The 22,750-nt window shown below is 40.3% G+C and overlaps 1 protein-coding gene across 2 annotated transcripts; it reads left to right on the forward strand.

Moving 5' to 3' along the window:
* The first annotated feature begins 186 nt into the window (after window positions 1-186).
* Window positions 187-17,028, forward strand: FBXO8 (F-box protein 8). 2 transcript variants are annotated; one of them, XM_060278710.2, is made up of 7 exons: window positions 187-434; window positions 3,383-3,510; window positions 6,949-7,285; window positions 11,174-11,300; window positions 13,465-13,583; window positions 15,411-15,607; window positions 16,392-17,028. In XM_060278710.2, exons 3-7 carry the CDS (start codon window positions 6,957-6,959, stop codon window positions 16,577-16,579), a joined length of 960 nt encoding a protein of 319 aa, XP_060134693.2. In that variant the 5' UTR covers window positions 187-434; window positions 3,383-3,510; window positions 6,949-6,956; the 3' UTR covers window positions 16,580-17,028. The 2 variants fall into 2 exon arrangements, with proteins under 2 accessions (XP_060134693.2, XP_034969305.2); XM_035113414.3 differs by lacking the exon at window positions 3,383-3,510 and having other exon boundaries at window positions 270-434.
* The last annotated feature ends 5,722 nt before the right edge of the window (window positions 17,029-22,750 follow it).

Consider the following 22,750-nt stretch of genomic DNA (forward strand, 5'->3'; position numbering starts at 1 on the left):
CCGCTGAGGCTGCTAGCCCTATTGGCCTGCCCCGAGAATGTGCTGTGTGGGAGGGAAAGCGCCAATCTTTCGAAATAAAATAAAATAAAATGAAATAGATGTATGTTTTATTTTCGACCCCCGTGGAAGCGAATCTGCCGCTGCGAACTCCGCGTCGGTCTCTCTGGGCCAGGAGGGGCCGACGTCACTTCCGGTAATAACATATGCTGCGGCGGCAGCTGCAGCAGCAACAACAATAAACGTTTCGACGCTCTGGGGTGTGTGTGGAAGAGGTGACGACTCATGTTTTTGCGTAGGGACCCGGAAGCCCGTTTCTTCCACCGGCTGCACGAGGCCGCCTGACGACGGTCCCTTCCCCCCGCTGCTTATAAGGCTCGCGCTCCCGATTTGAACACGGCTCGTCGCGGCGGCGGTTGGGACTGGAGCTAGCACAGGTAAGGGGAGCCTTGAGCGCGACACCGGGGGGAGTGGCATTTGAGGCTAATTGGGGAGGGGGTGGGGCTTTGCTGTCTCTCATCCGCCCCCGAGTTGGGATGCGGTTGGGCAGCATCTCTCTTTGAGTAGGTTTTCATGGCTGGGAAGTTGCCACAGCTGCCTGTGTCCTTCATAGGGTTAAGTTCCTCCACGCATCCCTTCCTTGCACAAGCTCTGGCTCTTCACAGAGTGTCACACGCCTGAAATCGCCCTGGGAGTAGTTCATATGTGGTGTAATCTCGCCCCCGGCAGCCCTTCCGGTGCACTTGCATGGAAGAAATTAATAATAATAATTTTTTTAAGCCACCAAACCTGTTTAATAATTTAGGTATTTAGGAACCGAGGAAAGTGATTGTGTAATAGGTAACTTCTGGTTAAGTTAACTTGGGCTACAGTCCTATTGCATACTTTGGTTGGAATAAGTCTCGCTGGATTCAGTAGCAGTTTCTCAATAGACATTAATGTAATTTTGCCATTGGATATGTGCCTCTAGCCAAAGCTGTCTTCCTTTCTGCAGTTCTACTCGTTTTAAATTTTTGCAGTTTGCCTTGAAATCATCAATAAAGGAAAGTTTATAGATGATCTGACTGGTGTTTCTCTCCATACAAGCTTGTGCATGCCAAAACAAGCAAAATCCTAATTGGAGAATTTTTTGCCATTTCTGCTTTAAATCTAGGTCTCCAAATCACCAGTACATTGAATTGTTGGCCTGGCCTATGACATGCCACTTTTCTTTGCCTTCATGCATCATGGGACCCTGTGACTCAGGACTGACCCTGTGCTTAGGCTGGATGAGACAATTGCTTGAGGCAGCAGATACCATTATTGGTGTGGTGGTGTGCTTGTCTAGTCGTGTCTAGCCGTCCTCAGCCCTTTGACACTTCCCTATCGGAGATCACTGCTACTGGTGCCACAAAGGCTTTCATGTACCCCCTAAACTTAGCCTGTTGCCTGTTGCCAATGTTGAAGTATGGTTTAACTGCCAGTTGAGCCAGCTTCCAAGTATGGCATGGACAGCACCATCTTGACCTTTGCCTTAGTCAGCAATATGTCTTGGGCAGGTTCTGCTATGGTGCCCCTGTTATGGTAAGGGTTTAGAGAGGATGCAACTCAGTGCTACAGCACATGCTTTGTGTGCCTAAAGCCCTCAATTTAAGTCCTTGCATTGCTGCATTTAACTTTTTAGGTTTCGAAGATGAGATCTTAGATTGCTATCTTGAGAGTCAGAATGGTCAGAGATAACAATGGATTTCATAGATTGAACCCTACGTTACACACATTACTTGAATGCTGGTTTTCTTTCCTTACACATTAGTGGAGGGTGAGTGTGGCATGTCACTGGCACTTGTTTGGGCGTGGATTAATTATAATATTCTAACATTCATACTTTCTGTATACAACATTGATCTTGCATCAGATGGGATTATAGTTACATTTGTCCATGGAAAGGAGTGTGACTTTCGGTGCTGTTCTTTCATCACTTTCTCTGCTCACATCTGTGACATCTGCGGTGCAGTTGAACTGATGTCCGGTCAATGTCTCCTGTGTATGTGTGATGCTGGAGCTGTCCAGTTCCATCAGTGCAAGCTAGCAGCTAATGATTTGCACTTGACAGGAGAACTTGTCTTAGACACTCTCCTTTCCAGCTCCCACATAATTTGAGAGTGGATAGAATGTAGCACTATGTGTGCTTTGTTGTAATTTAGATCTGCAGCCTGCTTAATATGCATAGTTTTGCCTAAAATTAGGGTATTCATTATTTATGCTTTGTGGATTTTACCTTCTGTGGTAGCTTTCATCAGTTTGAAGTGTGATTAGGCACCTGTTCGTGTTTGCACCTTGAGAAATGCCATTTAGGCTTTGGTCAGATATTGTTCAGTTAGTCATATAGTTTTAGCATTTATTTAGCTGTTTGTCAGATTTACTCAGGGTGAGATACATAAATTAAACATTCTAAAAATTAGCTAAGCTAAACATTGATAAAATCAGAATCAGATATACCATTAAGATATTATAAATACAGTAGTTATATTTTAATGCATAGAAATAGAGTAGCAGCATAAAAATGTATGTTATAGATAAGTATTAGTATCTTCCTTAGCGGAGCTGAATTTATTGTGGTATTTATTCTTGCATTTCAGGCTGAAGAGATAAAACAAATTGACGTATATAACTACCAGCCAACTGCTGTAAAACCAAGAGCTTAAGGCTCTCTGTAGCTTTTCAATGCTAACCTAGGAGTAAACTCTTAATGTGCTCAGTGGGTATTAGTTCTGAGTAGACATACTGTATATTCCTGCGTATAAGACTACTTTTTAACCCAAGAAAATCTTCTCAAAAGTCGGGGGTCGTCTTACATGCTGGGTCGTATTTCTTATATGGCGAGTATATCCCAAACTCTATATTTTAACTGGAAAAGTTGGGGGTCGTCTTATACGCCCAGTCGTCTTATATGCCAGAATATACGGTACATAGGATTGCATGTTAGTGAAGCAAATTTTGAAATGTCCTCTGTTGAAGTTACCTACTGTGTATAGGTTGTGTCTGAAAGGTGTTGCTGCTTTCCCTATGCAAACTTCAGAATAATCCATAATGTTGTTATTATAGATGGGCAGAGCAATCATGTGGAGATGAAGTGGGGCAGAGAGTCTATGGCAGAGGAACTGCTGCTGCTTATGCCCTGCTGGCTAGGGTGAAAATTGGTGGGGCAGGGCAATTAAAAGAAATTCTGCCATGATCAACGGTTTGCTTATATTTTGCTGCAACTGCCTGTTTGGAAAAAAGAAATAACTACGGTAGTTCAATGGTTGGCATAGTATGGTGCCCAGTTTGGGGGAATGGAAGGACTTTAGATAAATGGATCCAAGCCCCCACCCTCATATTTCCCCTTTTCGTCCCCCACTGATAGGAAGGGTGTGGTGGTGAAGAAGTCTCTGGCAGTAGAAAATGTCCTGCTCCGACTCTCTAGCCATGGAGGGGAAGGCTATGGCATTCTGCAGCCCATTGGCTGCCCACCCTGGCAGCTGAAGGGGAAAGGTGATATTGGCTTTATTAATGTGTGTGGGAGAGTGCTGAAAGACAAATTGCACAAAAACATGTGCTTTTCATTATTTACATCATGCTCTTTTTTGCTATACTGTATGTTTCTTCCAATGGGCATTGTTTATTACAGGATATGAGGTTTTATCCAAGATGTTCCAGTAGTCAGCTACTGGAATGTCCATCTCAGGATTATTGCTAAAAATAATTGCTTGGTAGGAAAAAAGCAGAGATAAATCCTTGGAAAAGCTACAGAGAGCCTTAAGCTCTTGGTTTCACAGCAGTCATTGGTTGGCTGGTAGTTATATATGTCAATCTGGTTTATCTCTTCAGCCTGTTCAGTTACTACTTACTATAAAGGAGAGCACAACCTATTTTTTTATAAATATTGTTGACAGGTTTCAGTAGTTACAAATAAATTTTATTAGAGCCTCTCTTGTGAAATGTTCCTATGTTGTGTATGAAATCTTAATTTTCAGTTAATTTTAAATCTGTTACCCATTTTACAGTCTGATTTTATGCATTTTCACTGAATTTGTCTCCTAGATAAGTATGCATGGTTTGCAGTCTTATAGCATTAGTTGCCCTTGCAAACAGTATATATGGCAATATAGGCTCTTTTCAGTTTGGATAGCTGCTTTACAGTTTGGATTTCACCAAAGCCTAGCCTCTAAACACTTCACCAAAGCAATGCAACATCTTTATTTAAGTAGGCTTGTATTAATAGATGAAGTGAAGTGTATGTGGTATTTAAGTTTTGTATGTTTTTGCTTCTTATTGCCTATGTTCTTGTTGTCTATCTTGAACCTAAGAACAGGTTAATTTCATAAATAAAAATGAAATTTTGCTCTATTCTTCAAAGGTGAGAAGCATGTTATAAAATTGTACTGAATACTACTGATTGTTGGAATGCAAAACAACTGGCATAATTATTTGTTCTGAAAAGCGGAATCTTTTGTTCCGCTCGTAGTCATTACAAGTGTATCTGTTGTTCCTAGACTATACACAGCTTGTGATCTGCTGCAGATCAGAACACTGTGTTACAAAAATAAGTCAAAGTGCTTATTTGAGTTATCCGTTGTAAAAAGCATGATTAATAGTAATTAATATTATCATCAGCTGAAATAGTTTAATTCTTCAATACCAGTTCTGGGCTGCATCAATAGTATAGCATCTAGATCAAGGGAAGTAATATAACCACTGTATTCTGCTCTGCTCAGACCTCACCTGGCGTACTGTGTCCAGTTCTGGGCACAACAGTTCAAGGAGGATACTGAAAAGCTGGAACGTGTCCAGAACAAAAATGGTCAAAAGGCCTGGAAACAATGCCTTATGAGGAACGGCTTAGGGAGCTGGGTATGTTTAGCCTGGAGAAGAGAAGGTTAAGAGGTGATATGATAGCCATGTTCAAATATATAAAAGGATGCCATATAGAGGAGGGAGAAAGGTTGTTTTCTGCTGGTCCAGAGAAGCAGACACGGAGCAATGGATTCAAACTACAAGAAAGGAGATTCCACCTAAACATTAGGAAGAATGTTATAATAAATGTATTGGTCTTCAAGGTATAGCAAGACACTTTGCTTTTAGGGTTAGTCTAGGACAGGCATCCCCAAACTGCGGCCCTCCAGATGTTTTGGCCTACAACTCCCATGATCCCTAGATAACAGGACCAGTGGTTGGGGAAGATGGGAATTGTAGTCCAAAACATCTGGAGGGCTGAAGTTTGGGGATGCCTGGTCTAGGACCTGCCAAGCTGACATTTGATGACAAATAACTTGCCACATCTTCTACCGTAGTAGGTTCTAATCCTACTACACTTCAAAGCTTTAGATCAGGAGTAATTCTTGAACATGAGCTATGAACATGAGTTTGACCAAGCTGCGGGAGGCAATGGAAGACAGGAGGGCATGGTGTGCTCTGGTCCATGAGGTCACGACGAGTCAGACACGACTAAACGACAACAAATTCTTGAAAACAGGATACTTTTCTGTGTGCAAAACTTTTTCATTGATGTTACTAGGTTAGATAAGCTGGGGTTTTCTTAGTTTCTCTACATCTGTGTTTATAATATGAATTTTATTATGGCCTGAAGAAAAGCTATTGGTGTTTTTAATGAGTTTTTCACACCATCACATTTGAAACTAACATGGCTCACATTGAAGGCACTTGCCAAGACTAGCTCTGCAGTTGTGTGTAGAGTGATGCCATTTCAGCTAACAGTGTCTTGAATTTATTGGGGGGAAGCAGAAATACTTACAACAGCTAGTTCTTAATTTTTGAACCACTGTTCAGTTTTTCTCTTTTCCCACCCTACCCCCTCCCATCGTTGCAAGTAGTGCATGCCATGTTTGACAGGTGTTTTTCTGTCACTGTCCCTACCTCATGCTATGAAAATTTGTTCTGTCTTCAGTTGTGTCATAGCAATGAAAGAGGTACTGAAGGTGTATCTGCTTGTTGAGGAATTTTATGATTGATGGCCCTAATTGCTTCCAAACAGTCCCCGGTCCCCATCAGGAATTCAATCTGCTGGAAAAATAGACAGCACACTCTATAAACAGTATCAGTAAATATCATAATCACAGCATCAGTCATCAGTGCCTGCTCTCGGAGTTCATTTAAAGATTAAAGATAGGCAGTCCTGTATTGGGAAGGTTTTGTTTTGTTTTGTTTTTTGACGTTTTCTTATGTTTTTATATTTTGCTGGAAGCCATCCAGAATGGCTGAGGAAACCCAGCCAGATGGGTGGGGTATAAATAAATAAATAAATAAATAGTAGTAGGAATAGTAGTAGTTTTGCTGTGTGAAGTTTTGAACCCTGTGGAAGTTTTGTAAATATTAATTTTAAAATATTTTCTGAAGTACCAACCAACCCAATTGTAAAACAGCCTCATGAGTTTTAATAATATTTGTAGCATCAACTTGATGACTGTCTAAAACAGGGATGGGGGACCTGTGGCCCTCCTGAAATTGCTGGAGAACAATTCCCGTCAACTGCATTGGGAATCCAGTCATATATGGAGGGCCACAGATTCTCTACCCCAATGTGTAACCAAGACAATATATTACAAAAGTTCCTTAATGAGCAGCCTTCTCCAACCTAATCCACCAGTGTTTGGGGCTGCAGCTCCTGTCAAGCACAGTCAGCATGGCCAGTAGTTAGGATGAATGAAAGTTCTAGTCTAAAACATCTGGAGGGCACCAGGTTGGAGAAGGCTGTTATGGGTTATGATTGTCATGCCTTTCATTTGTTTTGTAATCCTTTGGGTGAAAATCACCTTAATACTGTGCACTGTTTAAGCATAATTGCATGTAGAACCCTAGACTTTATTTGCTTGTTCTTACAAATACGGTATGACTGTGAAACTGTTGCTTCTGTTGGTTAATGAACTAATCTGGGTGTCTTCTTTTGTTCCTCCCCCCCTTTACAACATGCAGGCTTGCAGATGGGTCAGGGGCTGTGGAGAGTGGCCAGGAACCAGCAGCTGCAACACCAGGGATACGTGGGGCAAAGCTATCTGTCCAGAGAGCATGGGAGAAGGATAGCTGCTAATAATGTTTCAAATGCAAACCATCGGAAACATGCCCAGGGAGGCATTGACATTTACCATCTGTTGAAAACTCGGAAGTCAAAAGAACAAGAAGGGTTCATCAACCTGGAAATGTTGCCTCCTGAACTTAGCTTTACCATTTTGTCATACCTGAATGCAACAGACCTCTGTCTTGCTTCATGTGTTTGGCAGGATCTTGCTAATGATGAGCTTCTTTGGCAAGGGTAAGTTAATGAGAGGTCATGAGCACAGGTTACAGCAGTCAATTTAGATCCAGGATTTCTTGTCCAAACCACTTGCTTCTTTAAACAAAACATCAGAAATGAAAAACTACTGTGTAATTGTAATTGTAGCTAATTAACTAGGCTTTTTGAGCCTCCAAATTGCAACTTAAATCCGATAAGGAGAGTACAGAGTGATAGAACCTCAGGAGCAATTAACTTAAGTTTTCAAAGGTGATGGTACTTCAGAAAAGGAGTGTGATCTCAGGTCATGCAGAGGCATTTCAGAAATGGTTAGTGTTCTTGCACGTGCTTCTTACTCTTGTGGAAACTGTAATGGCTCTATTAGAATACTTGGTACATGATGGTCTAAAGCAGGCATAGGCAAACTCGGCCCTCCAGATGTTTTGGGACTACAACTCCCATCATCCCCAGCTAACAGGACCGGTGGCATGGGTGTAGACAGGGGGGGCAGGAGGGGGCAGCTGCCCCCCCCTAGAAGCAAAAAATTATTGTATTTTACAGACCATAACCAATACTTTGCCCCTCCAAAAACTGAAGTGGAAAGGGCTTTGCTTTAGCAAGAGCAGCTCTCCACTTGCTGGGGGCGGGAACACAGCTGTAACAAAAATACATCAAATAAATAAAGCAAAGTGGCTACCAGTACTTAAGCAGTTAAGACAATGGAGCAGAATATCCCTTCAGGCAAGGTCCACCCAATTCACCCTATTGTTATTCAGTGGGAGTTGTTAATGGGCATTCAGGGATCGCATTAACAGTTCTATTGGCGATTTAATGAGGGTGCAGAGGATTCAATTTGACTAAGGTGGCCCTGCAAGGCTAAAAGGAAGTGAATAAGAAGGGGGGGCTGTAGCTTTGATAGACACAGTGATGTTTATAAAAAGCATTGGTGTTCCAGTCTGCCCCTCCTCCTGCATCTGTATACTGTAAATCAGGGGTGGCCACCTCCCAAGAGACTCTGATCTACTCACAGAGTTAAAAACTGGGAGTGATCTACCCCCTTTTGGGGGGTTCAGGTCAAAGCTGTTGAGTTTTTTTAAGGAAGGGAAGCCCTGTTTTGGGGGGTTTAGGTCAAACTTGTTGAGCTTCTTTTAGGAGGGAGGGAGGCCCATTTTTGTTTTTAGGGCTTCAGGTCATAGTTCAGCTTTTTTTAGGGAGGAGGAAAAATTTGGGTGAGCTTTTTTTAGGGGTGCCAGTGATCTAGCAGTGATCTACCACAGACATCCAGTGATCTACTGGTAGATCACAATCTACCTGTTGGACGTGCCTGCTGTAAATCAAGCAGAGAGAAAGCTGCTTACAAGGCTCCTGTACAGGTGTACCGGTATCTTCCTCTTGCTGCAGAGTTCTAGCATCACAGCATCACCCAGAGGCACCCACAAATGTGAGTTATCCCTCTCTCTATTTCTTCCTTCCTTTCCTCCCTCTTCCATCCTCAATAAAATACTGGGGGGGGGGGCAGATAAGCCCCACATAGAAAGCCCATCAACATGGGGGGGGGAGGACTCTTTAAAATACAGTATTTACCAGTAATTTCTTTTGGGGGGGAGGCACCTAGGCCTCTAGGAGTTGGCTGCTATGCCTAGGACAATTCAAGAAAGCAGAATCATGCATATGCTATGGTAATATATCAATAGAATCATGGAATTGTAGTCGGAAGGGACCACAAGGGTCATCTAGTCCAACCCCCTGCAATGCAGGAATTTTTCCCCAATGTGGGGCTTGAACCCACAACATGGTTGAAATATTATGCTGATATGCAGCAACGCCTCGGAGCCATCGAGACTGCGGCCCTGTCTTGCCTCGCCCTCGCCTGCCCTGCCACCCCCTCTCCCCTGCCCGACCCTCCCATCCTCTTGCTGCAGAGTTCCAGCTTCACAGCATCACCCAGAGGCACCCACAAATATGAGGTATCCCTCTCTCTATTATTCCTTCCTTCCCTCCCTCTTCCATCCTTAATAAAATACGGGGGGGCAGATAAGCCCCACATAGAAAGCCCATCAAAATGGGGGGGGTGACTCTTTCAAATACGGTATTTACCAGTAATTGGGGGGGGGGCAGAGGCCTCTAGGCCTCTAGGATTTGGCTGCTATGCCTAGGAGTAGGACAATTCAAGAAAGCAGAATGATGCATATGCTATGGTAATATATCAATGGAATCATAGAATTGTAGTCGGAACTGACCACAAGGGTCATCTAGTCCAACCCCCTGCAATGGAGGAATTTTTTCCTAAGGTGGGGCTTGAACCCACAACATGGTTGAAATATGCTGATATGCAGCAACGCCTCGGAGCCGTCGTGACTGCGGCCGTGCCTTGCCTTGCCCTCGCCCACCCTGTCACCCCCTCTTGCCTGCCCGACCCTCCCGTCCTCTCCAGCCAAGCAGGGTAGCCGCCGCCGTTGCCAGCCCCAGAAGCACAAGGTGGCCGCTGCCGCCACCACGATGTCGTCAGGCCAGCTGGCCCTGTAGCCCCGCCCACGTTCCCACTTTGTGGCCCCGCCCCTGAATGATCATGGCTTGCCCCCCCCTAGTTTTGATCCTGGCTACGCCCTTGACCGGTGGTCAGGGATGATGGGAATTGTAGTCTCAAAACATCGGGAGGGCTGAGTTTGCCTATGCCTGGTCTAAAGATTCTAAAGAGAAACTACATGTTTGGTGAGAGCATGAAACATAATACCGAACTCATTGTGGCTGCTTCTAGAACTATTCTTCAGCATAGCTATCGCAAGTATCATTCAGTTGTTCATGAAAATTCAATTCCTACCCTGGTCTACGTATGGCTTCCTGAATTTGGTAGTGCAAATATTTTTGAGATCAGCACTTTGGACTGCAAGGTTATCTTAAATGGAAAGGACCTGTTTCGGCATCAGTCAGTAATGGCATCAGTCAGTAATGTTTCCAGAAGCAGAAAGTTAGCCTTCTCTTCATAATACTCAAAACTACTGCTTGCCTGGCTACAACTTGACTAACTGGTCACAAAAAGGGGAGAGTGGAGAAAATGAGCTTTGTGTATGCCACTTCCCAACATGTGGGTGTGCATTAATAAGATTTTGTACAGGGTAAAGTTAAAAAACCCTTTGAAAGGTAAAAGGAATGTGTTGACGACCCATGCAATTGGAAATATGTATTGAAAAATAAATTTAATAGTTCAATTGCACCCTAAAGCACCAAGTATATAGTTCTTTACTTATTATATACTGTCTAAAGGATAGGCAGAACTGGGTTGTAATCCTGCATGAAGCATGCAACCACACACTGGATGACATTCCTTCTCTGTGGATTGATAAATTCTCTGAAAGTAAAGCTTCCCTCTCTAAATGCCTGGTAGGTTTATTATTTTTTTAAGGTTCAAGCTTGGGGTCAACTGATGTTTACATTTACTTACCCGGTTAGTCTCTGAAATATTAACGAGACTTTTAGGATGAGAAGGCAAGTACTGGATAGCACCATTCATTAAGCCCCTCATGCTACAGAAGCTTACATGTACTTACAGTTATCTGTTTGACTATTCCTGTGTGAAAATTTAGGCATGTATACGTTTGGAAGATTTTTGTGCTGATACTACTTGCGTTGGCAATGATGCAGTACAAAAAAATAAGTCATTTTTCGGTAGTTGTGCGAATCCTAGGTATTTAAATAGGTTCACTCATGTTTCTTCATCAAACATAATAAAAAGTATCTTTCAGACTACTTAGAGAACTCCCATTAAAGTCTGTGTACTAAGTTATATAACTGAAACATTAAGTGGTACTTTTCAAGTACTACTGTCATATCTGGTGGGCTCTTAGAATCCTGAAATCTTGGACCTGAAAATGAAATAGAGCATAACCTTCTGTTTCCATATTGAACATGCTTTTTCCATTTTTGTAGATTGTGCAAATCCACTTGGGGTCACTGTTCCATATACAATAAGCGTCCGCCTCTGGGATTTTCATTTAGAAAATTGTATATGCAGTTGGATGAAGGCAGCCTCACCTTTAATGCCAATCCAGAAGAGGTGAGTTAAGTTGTGATGACAATAGTAAGTGTTGGTGATAGTTCTGGTGCTCTTGTTGGTTTTTTAACTGCTGGGCAGATCTAAAGTTAGTGGAGCACAGAAGTGCCCACTAGATGTACAATTGAATAATAATAATAATAATAATAATAATAATAATAATAATAATAATAATAATAATAATAATAATATAGAAGCATACTTTTTGGAAGTACATTTTGTTGAAATCCATTTGTACTTCCTTAAAGCAATGTTTTAGGATTAAGGTTAACAGAAAGTACATTATTTTTACTTCGCCTTTGACTTCAGGCTTATGAATAAATGTCTCATTTGTAGAAAAAATAAATATATGCAGTTGTGGCACAAAACGCTAACACAATCCAGTGTAGTAAAGCTGTTCATTAGTTGGAACTTCAGCTTTGTTATGGAATTTAGAAACAAAGCTTGACTCACAATGATTGTTTTACTTTAACAAAGGACGGAGTTGTCTCTGATCACTTTCTAATGCTAAAACAAACCTTAAATCTAAAGTTTGGTAACTGAGAACTTTGGTTAGCAGGTGGGTTTTGCAGTTGAAATTCTCCAAATAAATTAAATACAGTGGGACCTCGACTTACGAGCTACTCGACATCCGATGTTTTCGAGTTACGAGCGGAAAAAGGGGCCGCACGCTTACGATTTTTTCAACATCCGAATGGAAAACCCGTTCGCGGCTAGATGCGGTTTCCTTACGAATTTTTCGTTTCCAATGCATTCCTATGGGAAATCACTTTTCCTATGGGAAACTCGACTTACGAAGTTTTCGACCTACAAGTGTGCATTCGGAACGGATTAAATTCGTAAGTTGAGGTCCCACTGTACTGTTATGTGTTACATTTATGCATCCTGTGTGTGTTTAGAGCCTTTAATTTTTTGATCATGTTCATTTTCTAATTTTCTGTTTGCTTTTTCTGTCTTGTAAAACTGTTTTGTTTAAATAAAGAAATGTTAGGTAATCACCCCCCTGGGCCAACTTAGGTGGGCTGGACCACCCACCTGTCAATCCTCATTATGACATCAGGTGATTGACAAATGAGGGTTTCCCATCCACTTGTCAAAGCTAACCTATTGGCTTGGGGGTGATAAAGATCTGGCCTGCTGGGCCCAAAAGGTTCCTCAGACTTACACTATAGGACCATCAGCTAATCTGTTCTTGTCAGTAGCAAACTAGTTAGGCGTTCTTGCTCCTTTTAGCAAGGACCATCACTGATGAAGTAGCACAAGCTGCTGTTGGGAGTGGGTGCAGTTTCCAGTGGAAGGATACCAGAAGTGCCTTGTCCAAGCGTTACGTTTCATCATATATTTTATAATTTTCATTAAACGTGTGTGAGCGGTTTTCCTCTTTAATCTAAATGATCATGTAGATAGTGTTTAGACTGCAGGTATGGGCAAACTCGGCCCTCCAGATGTTTTGGGACTACAACTCCCATCATCTCTGACCACTGGTCCTGTTAGCTAGGGATGTTGGGAGTTGTAGTCCCAAAACATCTGGAGGGCCAGGTTTGCCTATGCCTGGTTTAGAGCAAGAATAGCCTAGAAAATTTGATCAATATTTCTGTAATTTGATTATAAAAACTAGACAAATAACATATTTTACGGCTCATGCTGGTCTGTGAGTTTCCTGAAATATATTTTTTAACATTTAGAATATGTTACGTGGTTTCATGACATGTGCAAGCTAAACATGCCTGCATTTTAACATCTTAAAAATTCAAAACCATGCATTCATTTGAATGTGATCTTGTACACAGCAGGACATGAAAATGACTGTTTTAAAGTGAAATGAATGCTAAATAATAAAGGCTGACTAAAATTTCAGCATGATGCCCAGTTAGGAAATGAAGTATGGTTCCACAGCAGTTTTAAATTTCAACCTAGCATGACACACACCATCAAAAAAGAGAGAAGGTGCATGTTGAAGGAAGTATGTTTCCTGCTGCTTTACTACATATAAAATCTCATCCATAACTACACTAATGCATGTTTTATTTGCATATGGATGGCGTATATTGAATGTAGTTCTGAAGATAGAATTTCTTCATCATTATTAGGATTTGTTCCATTCCAAATTCCCCTGTTGAGCACAAAAACCTAATATTGCATTATATAAAACATCTCTTTGTCCCAGGGAGTCAACTATTTCATGTCCAATGGAATACTGGATGATTCACCAAAGGAAATAGCTAAGTTTATCTTCTGTACGAGAACACTAAATTGGAAGAAACTGAGAATCTATCTTGATGAAAGGTAACTTTATTATAAACTGGGAAGCATTGTATTCCCTTTTATTTAGTAGAGTTGTATTTTCTTTTGAAACACGGAAAGAATGGGGCATTAGTAATAAAATACATAGCAATTTAGTGACGGCAAAGCTGAGGATCTTTTTAAATTCTTTTTTTGGCACTTTACCAGTGAAATTTACCCAGTAGTGGAAAAATGTGTTGATAGCAAGTTTCTTGCAATAGAAATCTAGCCTTAATTGGAATGATGCTCCTCTGCTCTTCATCAAACACTTCAAATTCTGGAAAGGAAAGTAATTCCTTGGTTAAAATCTTATTCAAGTTGCATCTGACACCCTCTTGCCCCAGTTATAGAATCGTGTCTTTAGCCATGTTAGGTTGAAACTAGTAAGCACTACTTGCTACAGTGCTTGAGCAAATTCAGATGTTCTTGATATTATTTAAAAAATATACTATCCATATATGGTATGGAGGATTTCCTAGGAATAATTTTTTAACATGCTCAAGACTATCTCTGGGTTGCTGCCCTGGGACAGCTAACTTGCAGAAGGTATTCCAGAGCTGTTTTCTTGATTGCTAACTTTGGTATTTATCGGCTCACTATGTATGTCTGGAATTGTGGTCTCTGCTGATTATTATGATATTATTATTATTATTATTATTATTATTAACAACAACAACAACAACGGTGAAAGTTGTGATTCCGTTTAAAACGTATCTTAGGAGAAAAAGTGAGAGCCCCTCACTTCTATTGAGTCCATGAAAGTACATGTATTCTACAAAATGTTTACACCCTAATAAATCTATTCCTGTTAAGGTACCACAACACTGTTGATCTATCCAGGGAGTTTTCTTTTGAACTGAAGCAAAGGGTAAAGTAATGAAAGGCTAAAAAGAGCCAAGCAGATGTAGGAGTAGAAAAAAGGAACATGTAAATAGGCCCTTAGAAAGAGAAAAAGCAAAGTGTACAACAGAAGAAACCCAAAAATGTTCCATATACAAAAACCCATTAACAAATGTCAGAAAGGATATCAAAGTGATCTGAGGATGAAATGAATTTTAGAGTTTTAGAGACCACTCATTTTGGTAAAAACCTGGACTGTATTTGGAGGCTGTAACTAACGTATAGCAGAGGTGCCTGTTGTGACCTTCCTGTATGCCTCTTCCATCATGTGATCTCTTCCTTTTATCCGACATTCTCCATTGTAAATGTGTTCATATGAAATTTATTCTTGTTTAACATTATCTGCAGTTGGCTTTTTTTATTTGTCAGTTGATGGCTCAGGTGTTTGAAATATTAAGGTTTCAGTTTTGTACATACATACCTGGGATGTAAGCTCCTTGGAAATTGTCTTCCTAGGATTAGGTTCTAAATTGTATTGGAAATATTTTGATACATACAGACTTGCAATGCAATATATTTTTGTCATTCTATATCCACAGAAAGAAAATAACTATACATATTGCAAAACCCTTTAACGTGCTACCAATGGACAGGAATCATAATACTTTGGGGTTCTTTATAGTACAAATCACACCTATTGTGCTAAATATATGTTAGGTTGAACTGTATACCGTTTGTTCTGGTTTGTAGATCTTCCCTTATTAAGTCTTGATGAAATGAAGGTTTTAGAAAGGAAAAGTAAAGCCCCCCCCCCTAAGATTCTTATGGTTACAGTTCTATACACACCTGGGGGTAGGTTCCAATGAATTCCCTGGGACTTAGATCTGAGTAGACTTATGTTCATAGGTTTCGCTGATAATTTTCAAATATGTGTCTTGCTTAATGATCACTTGTCTTAAAAGGCTTTTCTTTTTCCTTTCTTTTAATTAGGCGAGATGTTTTAGATGACCTTGTGACATTACACAACTTCAGAAATCAGTTCTTGCCAAATGCACTAAGAGAGTTTTTCAAGCACATTCATGCCCCTGAGGAGCGTGGTGAATATCTTGAGACTCTTATTACAAAGTTCTCACACAGATTTTGTGCTTGTAACCCTGATTTGATGAGAGAACTTGGCCTTAGCCCAGGTAAGAAGAAATGGCCTGCAGTTTAGATGGTGTGGAATGTTGATTTGTAGTATTAATCAAGTCCTAAGAAATACGCAAATGTTTCTTTTTGGGTCTTGCATGATTTAAGAGCTCTGAATCTGCATATCCTTATGGCTTAGTAATGCATTAATGGAGTTTATTTCCCAGTAAATATATTTACTGTAACCCAACACAGGCTTATGTTCCTTTTAAGGTCAGATTGGTTTTAGTGTGATTTGAGCACCAGTAACTTAACTACACAGTGGATTGTTCTAGCTTCTAGTAATCATTGTGTACAGCATTTCAGGTATAGAGTCATAGTCTCTGTGCTCCATTCCTTTACCTGTGATTGTTTCTTCTTTAACTCAAAAATATTGATGCATCATAGGTGAAGCTTGTTAGACCAAGAGACAGGACTATTTGGGAATTGGAAGCCCAGTTATAATAGAACACCTCTCTAGAAAGATACATGTAACAAAAAAGAAGAAGCCCACCAGACAAAGCCCTCTTTTTTTTCACCCAGCCCTTTAAAAACACTTATGATAATAAAAAATGTTTTAAGTACTCTTAGTTGATCCAAACAGTCGTGCTTAGATTTATTTATTTCATTTCATAAAATTTAATTATGTTGACTGTTTAAAAAAACAAAACCCAAGAAAAACATTGGCAGGGCCATGCCCTAAAAAAACATTTGTTTTAAAAAAATGTTATTGTGAAAAGTTGTTGTGTTTTCTTAAAATGTTATCTGTTCAAAGTCATGACTTTTTCTTCCCTTTTCCCTCAGATGCTGTCTATGTACTATGCTACTCTTTGATTCTGCTTTCCATTGATCTAACTAGTCCTCATGTGAAAAACAAAATGTCAAAGAGAGAATTTATCCGAAATACACGCCGCGCTGCTCAGAACATTAGTGAAGATTTCGTTGGGCACCTTTATGACAATATCTACCTTATAGGCCATGTGGCTGCCTAAAAAGCACAATTTGCTAGGACTTAGAATTTATAGTTTAAAAGGAATTGGATCTTCAATGAGATTTGGGTTTTGTTTTGTTTTGTTGGTAGATATGGAGGTTATATTAGTGCTGGTCATTCTAACCTCCGTCTGCAATCAAAAATGGACATGAACAACTTTTTTTAGCAATTTACCATGGGAACTGAAGAATTTTGGATTTTCTAAAAATTTTGCTTACAGTTTGCACAAAAATTACCATTAGTTTGACATGTTACAATTTCTGAATGTTAAACTGACATGATTTTAAACTGACAAGATGGTGGACTTATGCAGTAGATTTGCTTGAACACTTTAACCAGTTTATTTGTTTTTTAAACACCATGTAATGTGTACATATTTAAAGAGATTTATAACCATAATTATTTTATTGTAAAATATTTTAACTAAAAAAATTTCCTGTCTCTAGACTAGACTATGTCTTTTTGTATTTATTTATTTATTTATTTACTTTATGAGGCTGCTCTGGTTCATTTTGCTGTTGCCTTTGTTTAATAGCATTTGGTGTGCACATTCTTCAAAAGCTAATTTAAAGACACAAAGCATTTTAGATTTTAAACTGCCGTTTACAGCCACCGGCCTAGCATAACTGGATAGTATCTGGCTGCCTTTGTGCCTCAGTGTTTAGTGCCTTAAAACATGGGACATTTTTTGTAGCTATGGCTCCTCAGGGTTGGGTGCCTTCATAGCGGCTGCCCAGTAATAATAATAATAATAATAATAATAATAATAATAATAATAATATCACTGAAAATCATGGAGATTATGCAAGAACAGTTGCATTACAGCCGATTCATTTCACTTCCACTTAGGCAGGAGACATTCTTGGTGAATTTAACCTAGAATTAGTGGCTGGGATCCTTTGCATGAACCTAAGGCACTTCTGTTTGCATACTCATTTTCCACCAGTTCCTCCTGTTCAAGTCCTGACCCAACTATTTAGAAAGATCCATGATGCTCAGGAATTCTTGATGTGGGAGAAATGAGAAAACCGCTTGTATGAGAAATGAGAAAACCGTTGTATGTGTGGAGTTCCACTCATGCAATGTTAACAATTAAATCTCTCTCCTGCCTGGAGTATCCCAAAAGTGCCTTGCATATGGAAATTTCTCCTTTCTCAGTTACTTTCTGCTGCTACCTACTACAGCGCCTGTGAATAGGTTGTGAGAATTATCTGAGCAGTATCTTTCACCAACAGCAGCACAAGCAGTACTTGAGCTGGCACAGGTGAAACACAACAATCTTAACTCACAAGTGGGAAAAGGTCCACTTGTTATAGCCCCTCAGTTATAGCTGGTGTCCATTTTTCCATAGAATAGCCCACCCAAGAACTATATATGCTCATGGAGTTTCGCAGTATGAAAACTCGGGGTCCTAATTAGGATAATGAAATGTTAAAGAAGATATTTAAAAGCTATGGAAATTAAGCAGCTTGGGTTCCTTTCATTCCTGCACAAATAACTGAATCTGCTTTTATTTCCTTTGGCCAATCCCGGTGTGTGGAAATGGGCTATTTTCTTTTTGGGGGTGGGGGAGGATACAGTTTTTTTATAAAAATCTCGTAGGGATAGTAGTTAAACCCTCTCCATCCCTTAATATAGGCATAACTAAAGTCAGCTTTGATATGGAATATAACTCCTGCTATAATGTAGACATACATTAGCCACAGGAAAAGTTTGAGTCCCAATATAAAAACTTACCCAGGGCCTCAAAATTTCCGTAGAAAACCCAGACATCCAAAAGCAAAGAAATGTGTTCAGTGTGTGAATTTCAGTTCCATGTTTTGTAGATGTTCAGTATATCAGTTTCATTCAGTTTTATTTTAGATAGAAAAAAAATCTTGTAAAGCTGCTATTCCTTGTTTTCAGGGCTACTCTGTATCTTTTTGCAAAGCAAGTTAAACCCATCCTACATTTAGGAGGATACATTTAATAATATCTTTAAACATGCAATAAGTTAAAACATTTCTCAAAGCTTCAAATAAAGGACAAATTTGAAGAAGAATCTAGTGACTGATCTCGACTGACAAAGGCCGAGTGTGTCTGTTTTGAAAGATTTAAAACACCACTTGAAGTAATGTGGTGTTGACAGTGCTTGATAATGCTGTTTAATTCATTATAATTGATTTTTCCCAATTACTAGGATTCATGATTTATGCAAGCTACTCATTTGTAGTTCCTTAGCTTAACAAACCTGAAACGGGTATTACTTTTCAGCCAATAGCTACACCATTTAGAAGAAACTCCAAATTACAACTACAGATTTCTTTAAAAAGAAAAAGGGGGGGGGAAGGCAGGCAGGCTTCCTAGTGAGTTGCAAATGAAGACATGAAATGCAAATTGAGGAATATGTGCTCCCCTTTTATGGTTATTTTAAATAAATATCTCACTCAATAAGCTTAGTTGATTACCAGCTTTTTTTACTGCTTTTAGAAAATCGTCCCTAATCTCCAAAGCATTATTAAAATGAACAAAGGACAGACTTGAAGGATTTCCTGTTTCCCTTGCCATGCATGTTTTGGCTTCATTTTCATTTAAAGTGTAATAGGATACAAACTTCACAATCTGCATGCAAATCTGTCCCACTGTGCTAAAAGGCTTTTAATATTTCTATAGTGCAGTCCTAAGGATGTCTATGCAGATGTAAGTATGAAGTTCAATGGGATGTTAGCCTTAACTAGATTATTATTCAACTGATGAATAAGAGTCCTTCAAATAGCATGCATGTATAGGTATAAAATCTAAGCTTGCACTTCAACTATTTTGACGGTGCTGTTCTTTTAGGAACTCCCTTGTTAAGGGTTTGTCTGCAATGCACGTTTGTGATCAAATAGTCACCCAACTATTCTGTGGCTCTGTGAGCCACATTTTCAACACAGTTTGGTTGTGAAATTGGACTTTTAATTTTGCAATGAAATTTAAATCGTTTGCACCCTTAGTCAGAAGACAGGCATAGGGTTAACTAAGAGCTGCAACTTCATTGACATTTAAAACAAGCGATTGGCAGTGGTGCTCCAGCTGTGCAGAACTGAAATCTGCAGATCCTTCCAATATCTCTGAAAAGGGAGGAACCCTTTGGCCATACCTTAATTAGTATGGCAGCTTTAGTTGTATGCTCCACACAAGCTTCCAGAGGGTTGCCTACCCTGCCCCATGGGGTTCAAAGCCCTCATGGACAAATCTTGGAATACAGGCAACTCCCATTTTACATGGGGGTTACGTTCCGAGGCATCACTCACATCTGTGAAATGGCATATATTTGGAACAGCATTGGAAAAGCCTGCAAACTCTCCATCCCACCCCTTTTTGTGACATTAATGGGTCACTTCTGGGTTTGGGTTGATGCGTGTGTGCACGGACACACACATAAATGGGGAGTTGCCTGTAATCTATCACCATAAAGGTGACTTGGGGCATTCCCTGGTAACTCATCTGCTCTTAGAGTAAGTTAAAGAGAGAGAGGGAAATAACCAAACACAGCTGGGATCCTCTAGGTAGTACGGAACAACATCCCCGCCCCTGGAGGAGAGTGAGTGGTCACGTGGTCCACCGCAACTCCTCCCCACAGGTAAGTGGAGCGGACTTGTGTTCCCTCTGTCCACTGTGTTCAATGACACCGCCAACCCACTTATTGTTTGGGGCATGCTGGAACAAGGAGCACACAAGTGGGACAGAAACTCTAATTCTAGTGTGTCCATGGTGCTATGTTCACTTTGCCCTCAGCTTTTCATAGAATGGAGACACAGTGAACAGATTGATTTCAGCTGTAGATTTCTTCCTCCTCTGCAGGTAAGGAGTCTCTTCATAAATAAGCTGGAAGCCCTATACTGTTGGAAGAAGAGAAATGGAAAAGGCTGTAACAGTGATTTTAACACCCCTAATCTGTTGCAATCCCTCTGGTTTATGCTAGTCATTTTTTGCTTCCAAATTCCAAAACACCATGTTTATATAGAATGAGAGAATATGGAGTGTGTTCTCACTGTGAAACCTCTTTCCACGGGATGCTCAGCAAAATCTGAATGCACAGCTGGCCCTACCATTACCTCAGGTGGCAAATGTTTCTTTGTGTGCAACATGGCCATCCTGCACCTCCCACAACTAGCTTGCTGTCCTTGGATGCACTGGAGAACAACATTTATATATCTAGTCAGTTTCCGTATGTGGACTTGAGGGGACAAGGAGTACCATTTTGCCCTGCACTGCAGGCACCATAACATACCAAAGTCCAGCCCTGTCATTATGAGGCCATTTTTCAGAAAACAAATCCCAGTACCCAAATTCAGCAGGTCTAGTTTGGTAAAACTTAACTAGATACAATGCTTGAATCCAGCAGCAATTAGTCCCTTTCAGAAATAATACTTTGCAGTTTGTCATGTTTTCATATTGTGTGCTTGAGGGGGGTGAAGCAGATTGAGAATCTAATAAAATTTGTGAGGAAATGGAGAAGAGTTTTAGCTGGGCCAGAAAATTCAGCCCATCACTAAGTCAGGTTAGAAACTGTTATTTCCTCTCTGTATGTGTCCTTCAAAATCTGTTTATTTGGAGAGCTACAAGGCTGGGATATTGGGTCTTTTTCCGAAGGCATTTTCATTTGTAAAAGTTAGCCTCCTTCTTGGCAACGAGGAGGAATGTTGTATTTAATTTAAAATGATTAATGAGATTTTGTCAGACTCCTGCCCTCTACCGCCACTGCAGTATGTCAGTACAACAACCTGGGAAAACGGACGCCACTCTGTCGCCCCAAACAGCTTTCCAGGAAAAATTAAAGCTGAGTAGCCAGCACCAGGTACTTGTCAATGGTATTGTCTTTTGGTTGCTGACAGTTAAATGCCAAGTTAAGATATTTACCTGTTTGGGGCAGAGGGACCTACATTAGTTACTTAAGTAGGTCTCTCTCATATACTAGAGATCAATATTCAATTTCTGTTGTTTTCTATAAAAAAAAAAGTGTGATGCTGGAATTAAATTGCATATCTGTTTTTCACCGACCCTCCCAATAACCAAACATATGACGGTCTTGTTGGATTTTAAGAGAGATAAGGCTCTCTCCCGGCTCACAGATTAGAATAGCAGACAGGAAAGCAGGGAATAACCTGCTTTTGAGGTGAGCCTCATACGGAAACTTTGCAGCAGAACTGTGAATGTGATCCAATTTTAAGATACTGTATAATAAAAATCAGCATGAGACCCTGCAGGTGATTGCTTTTGTGTCATCGTCCAGAACGTGGCACTCCAAAGAGACTGCAGAAACAAAGGTAACTAAAGCCTTAGCTGCCAACTCACTCTGTTATTCCTGGGAGAAAGCCCCACTGAGCTCCATTTGGCTTACTTGAGTAAACGTGGAGGATTGAGGTGCATCTACATATGTATGTACTGCCTTATTTAACTACCAGTGCAAACCAATGTGTTTGTCTTCTTAGTGGTGCAGCAATAGAACAGATACCACATTTGCAAAGCTAAGCAGTTTCAAATTGGATGGGAGACTGTGTTAAGATTCCTGCATTGCAGGTGGTTGGACCAGATGACCTTTGGGGTCCCTTTCAACTGCAATTCTATTCTTCTCCAAAGTGAGCCTCACTAACGACAATGGGATTTCATCACAAGTATGTGGGTATAGGATTACAGGCAAAGAATTTTTAAACAAAGCTTTTAGCCATCTAGAATATTTTCAGCTCTCCACTTCAAAAATAATTACATTTTTAATCCTTTTTTATTATTATTACTGCAGCTACAATTGTACCCAGTAACTTAGCGACAGCTGACCCTGTGGAGAAAGACATAACTATAGACACAATATCATAAGTTTGTCAAATGAATACAAGAAAACCTAAGCTTAAATCCATGCTCAAACAGAAATTCAGCATTTGGCCTTGGTTAAACCGCAGTCATTCTGGATGCATGAATAAAAGAGCATTTTTGATGTGTTTCATCTCAGGTTTGCACTCTCCGTTCTTTTCATCCTCTTCAGAAGCTTCTTCCTTGAATAGTGTTGTTCCTTCCCTCCCCTGAATTTGTGTGCATGCACCTATTCATATCCCAAAATGCTTTGCCACAATGGAAAATGAGCGATTCTGGTATAGAGCTAGCACAATAGGGCTTTCCTTGTTGAATTTATTCATGCTAGGCAGTTGTGAAA

Source organism: Zootoca vivipara, chromosome Z1, assembly GCF_965207765.1.
Source record: "Zootoca vivipara chromosome Z1, rZooViv2.hap1.1, whole genome shotgun sequence".
Lineage (NCBI taxonomy): Eukaryota > Metazoa > Chordata > Lepidosauria > Squamata > Lacertidae > Zootoca > Zootoca vivipara.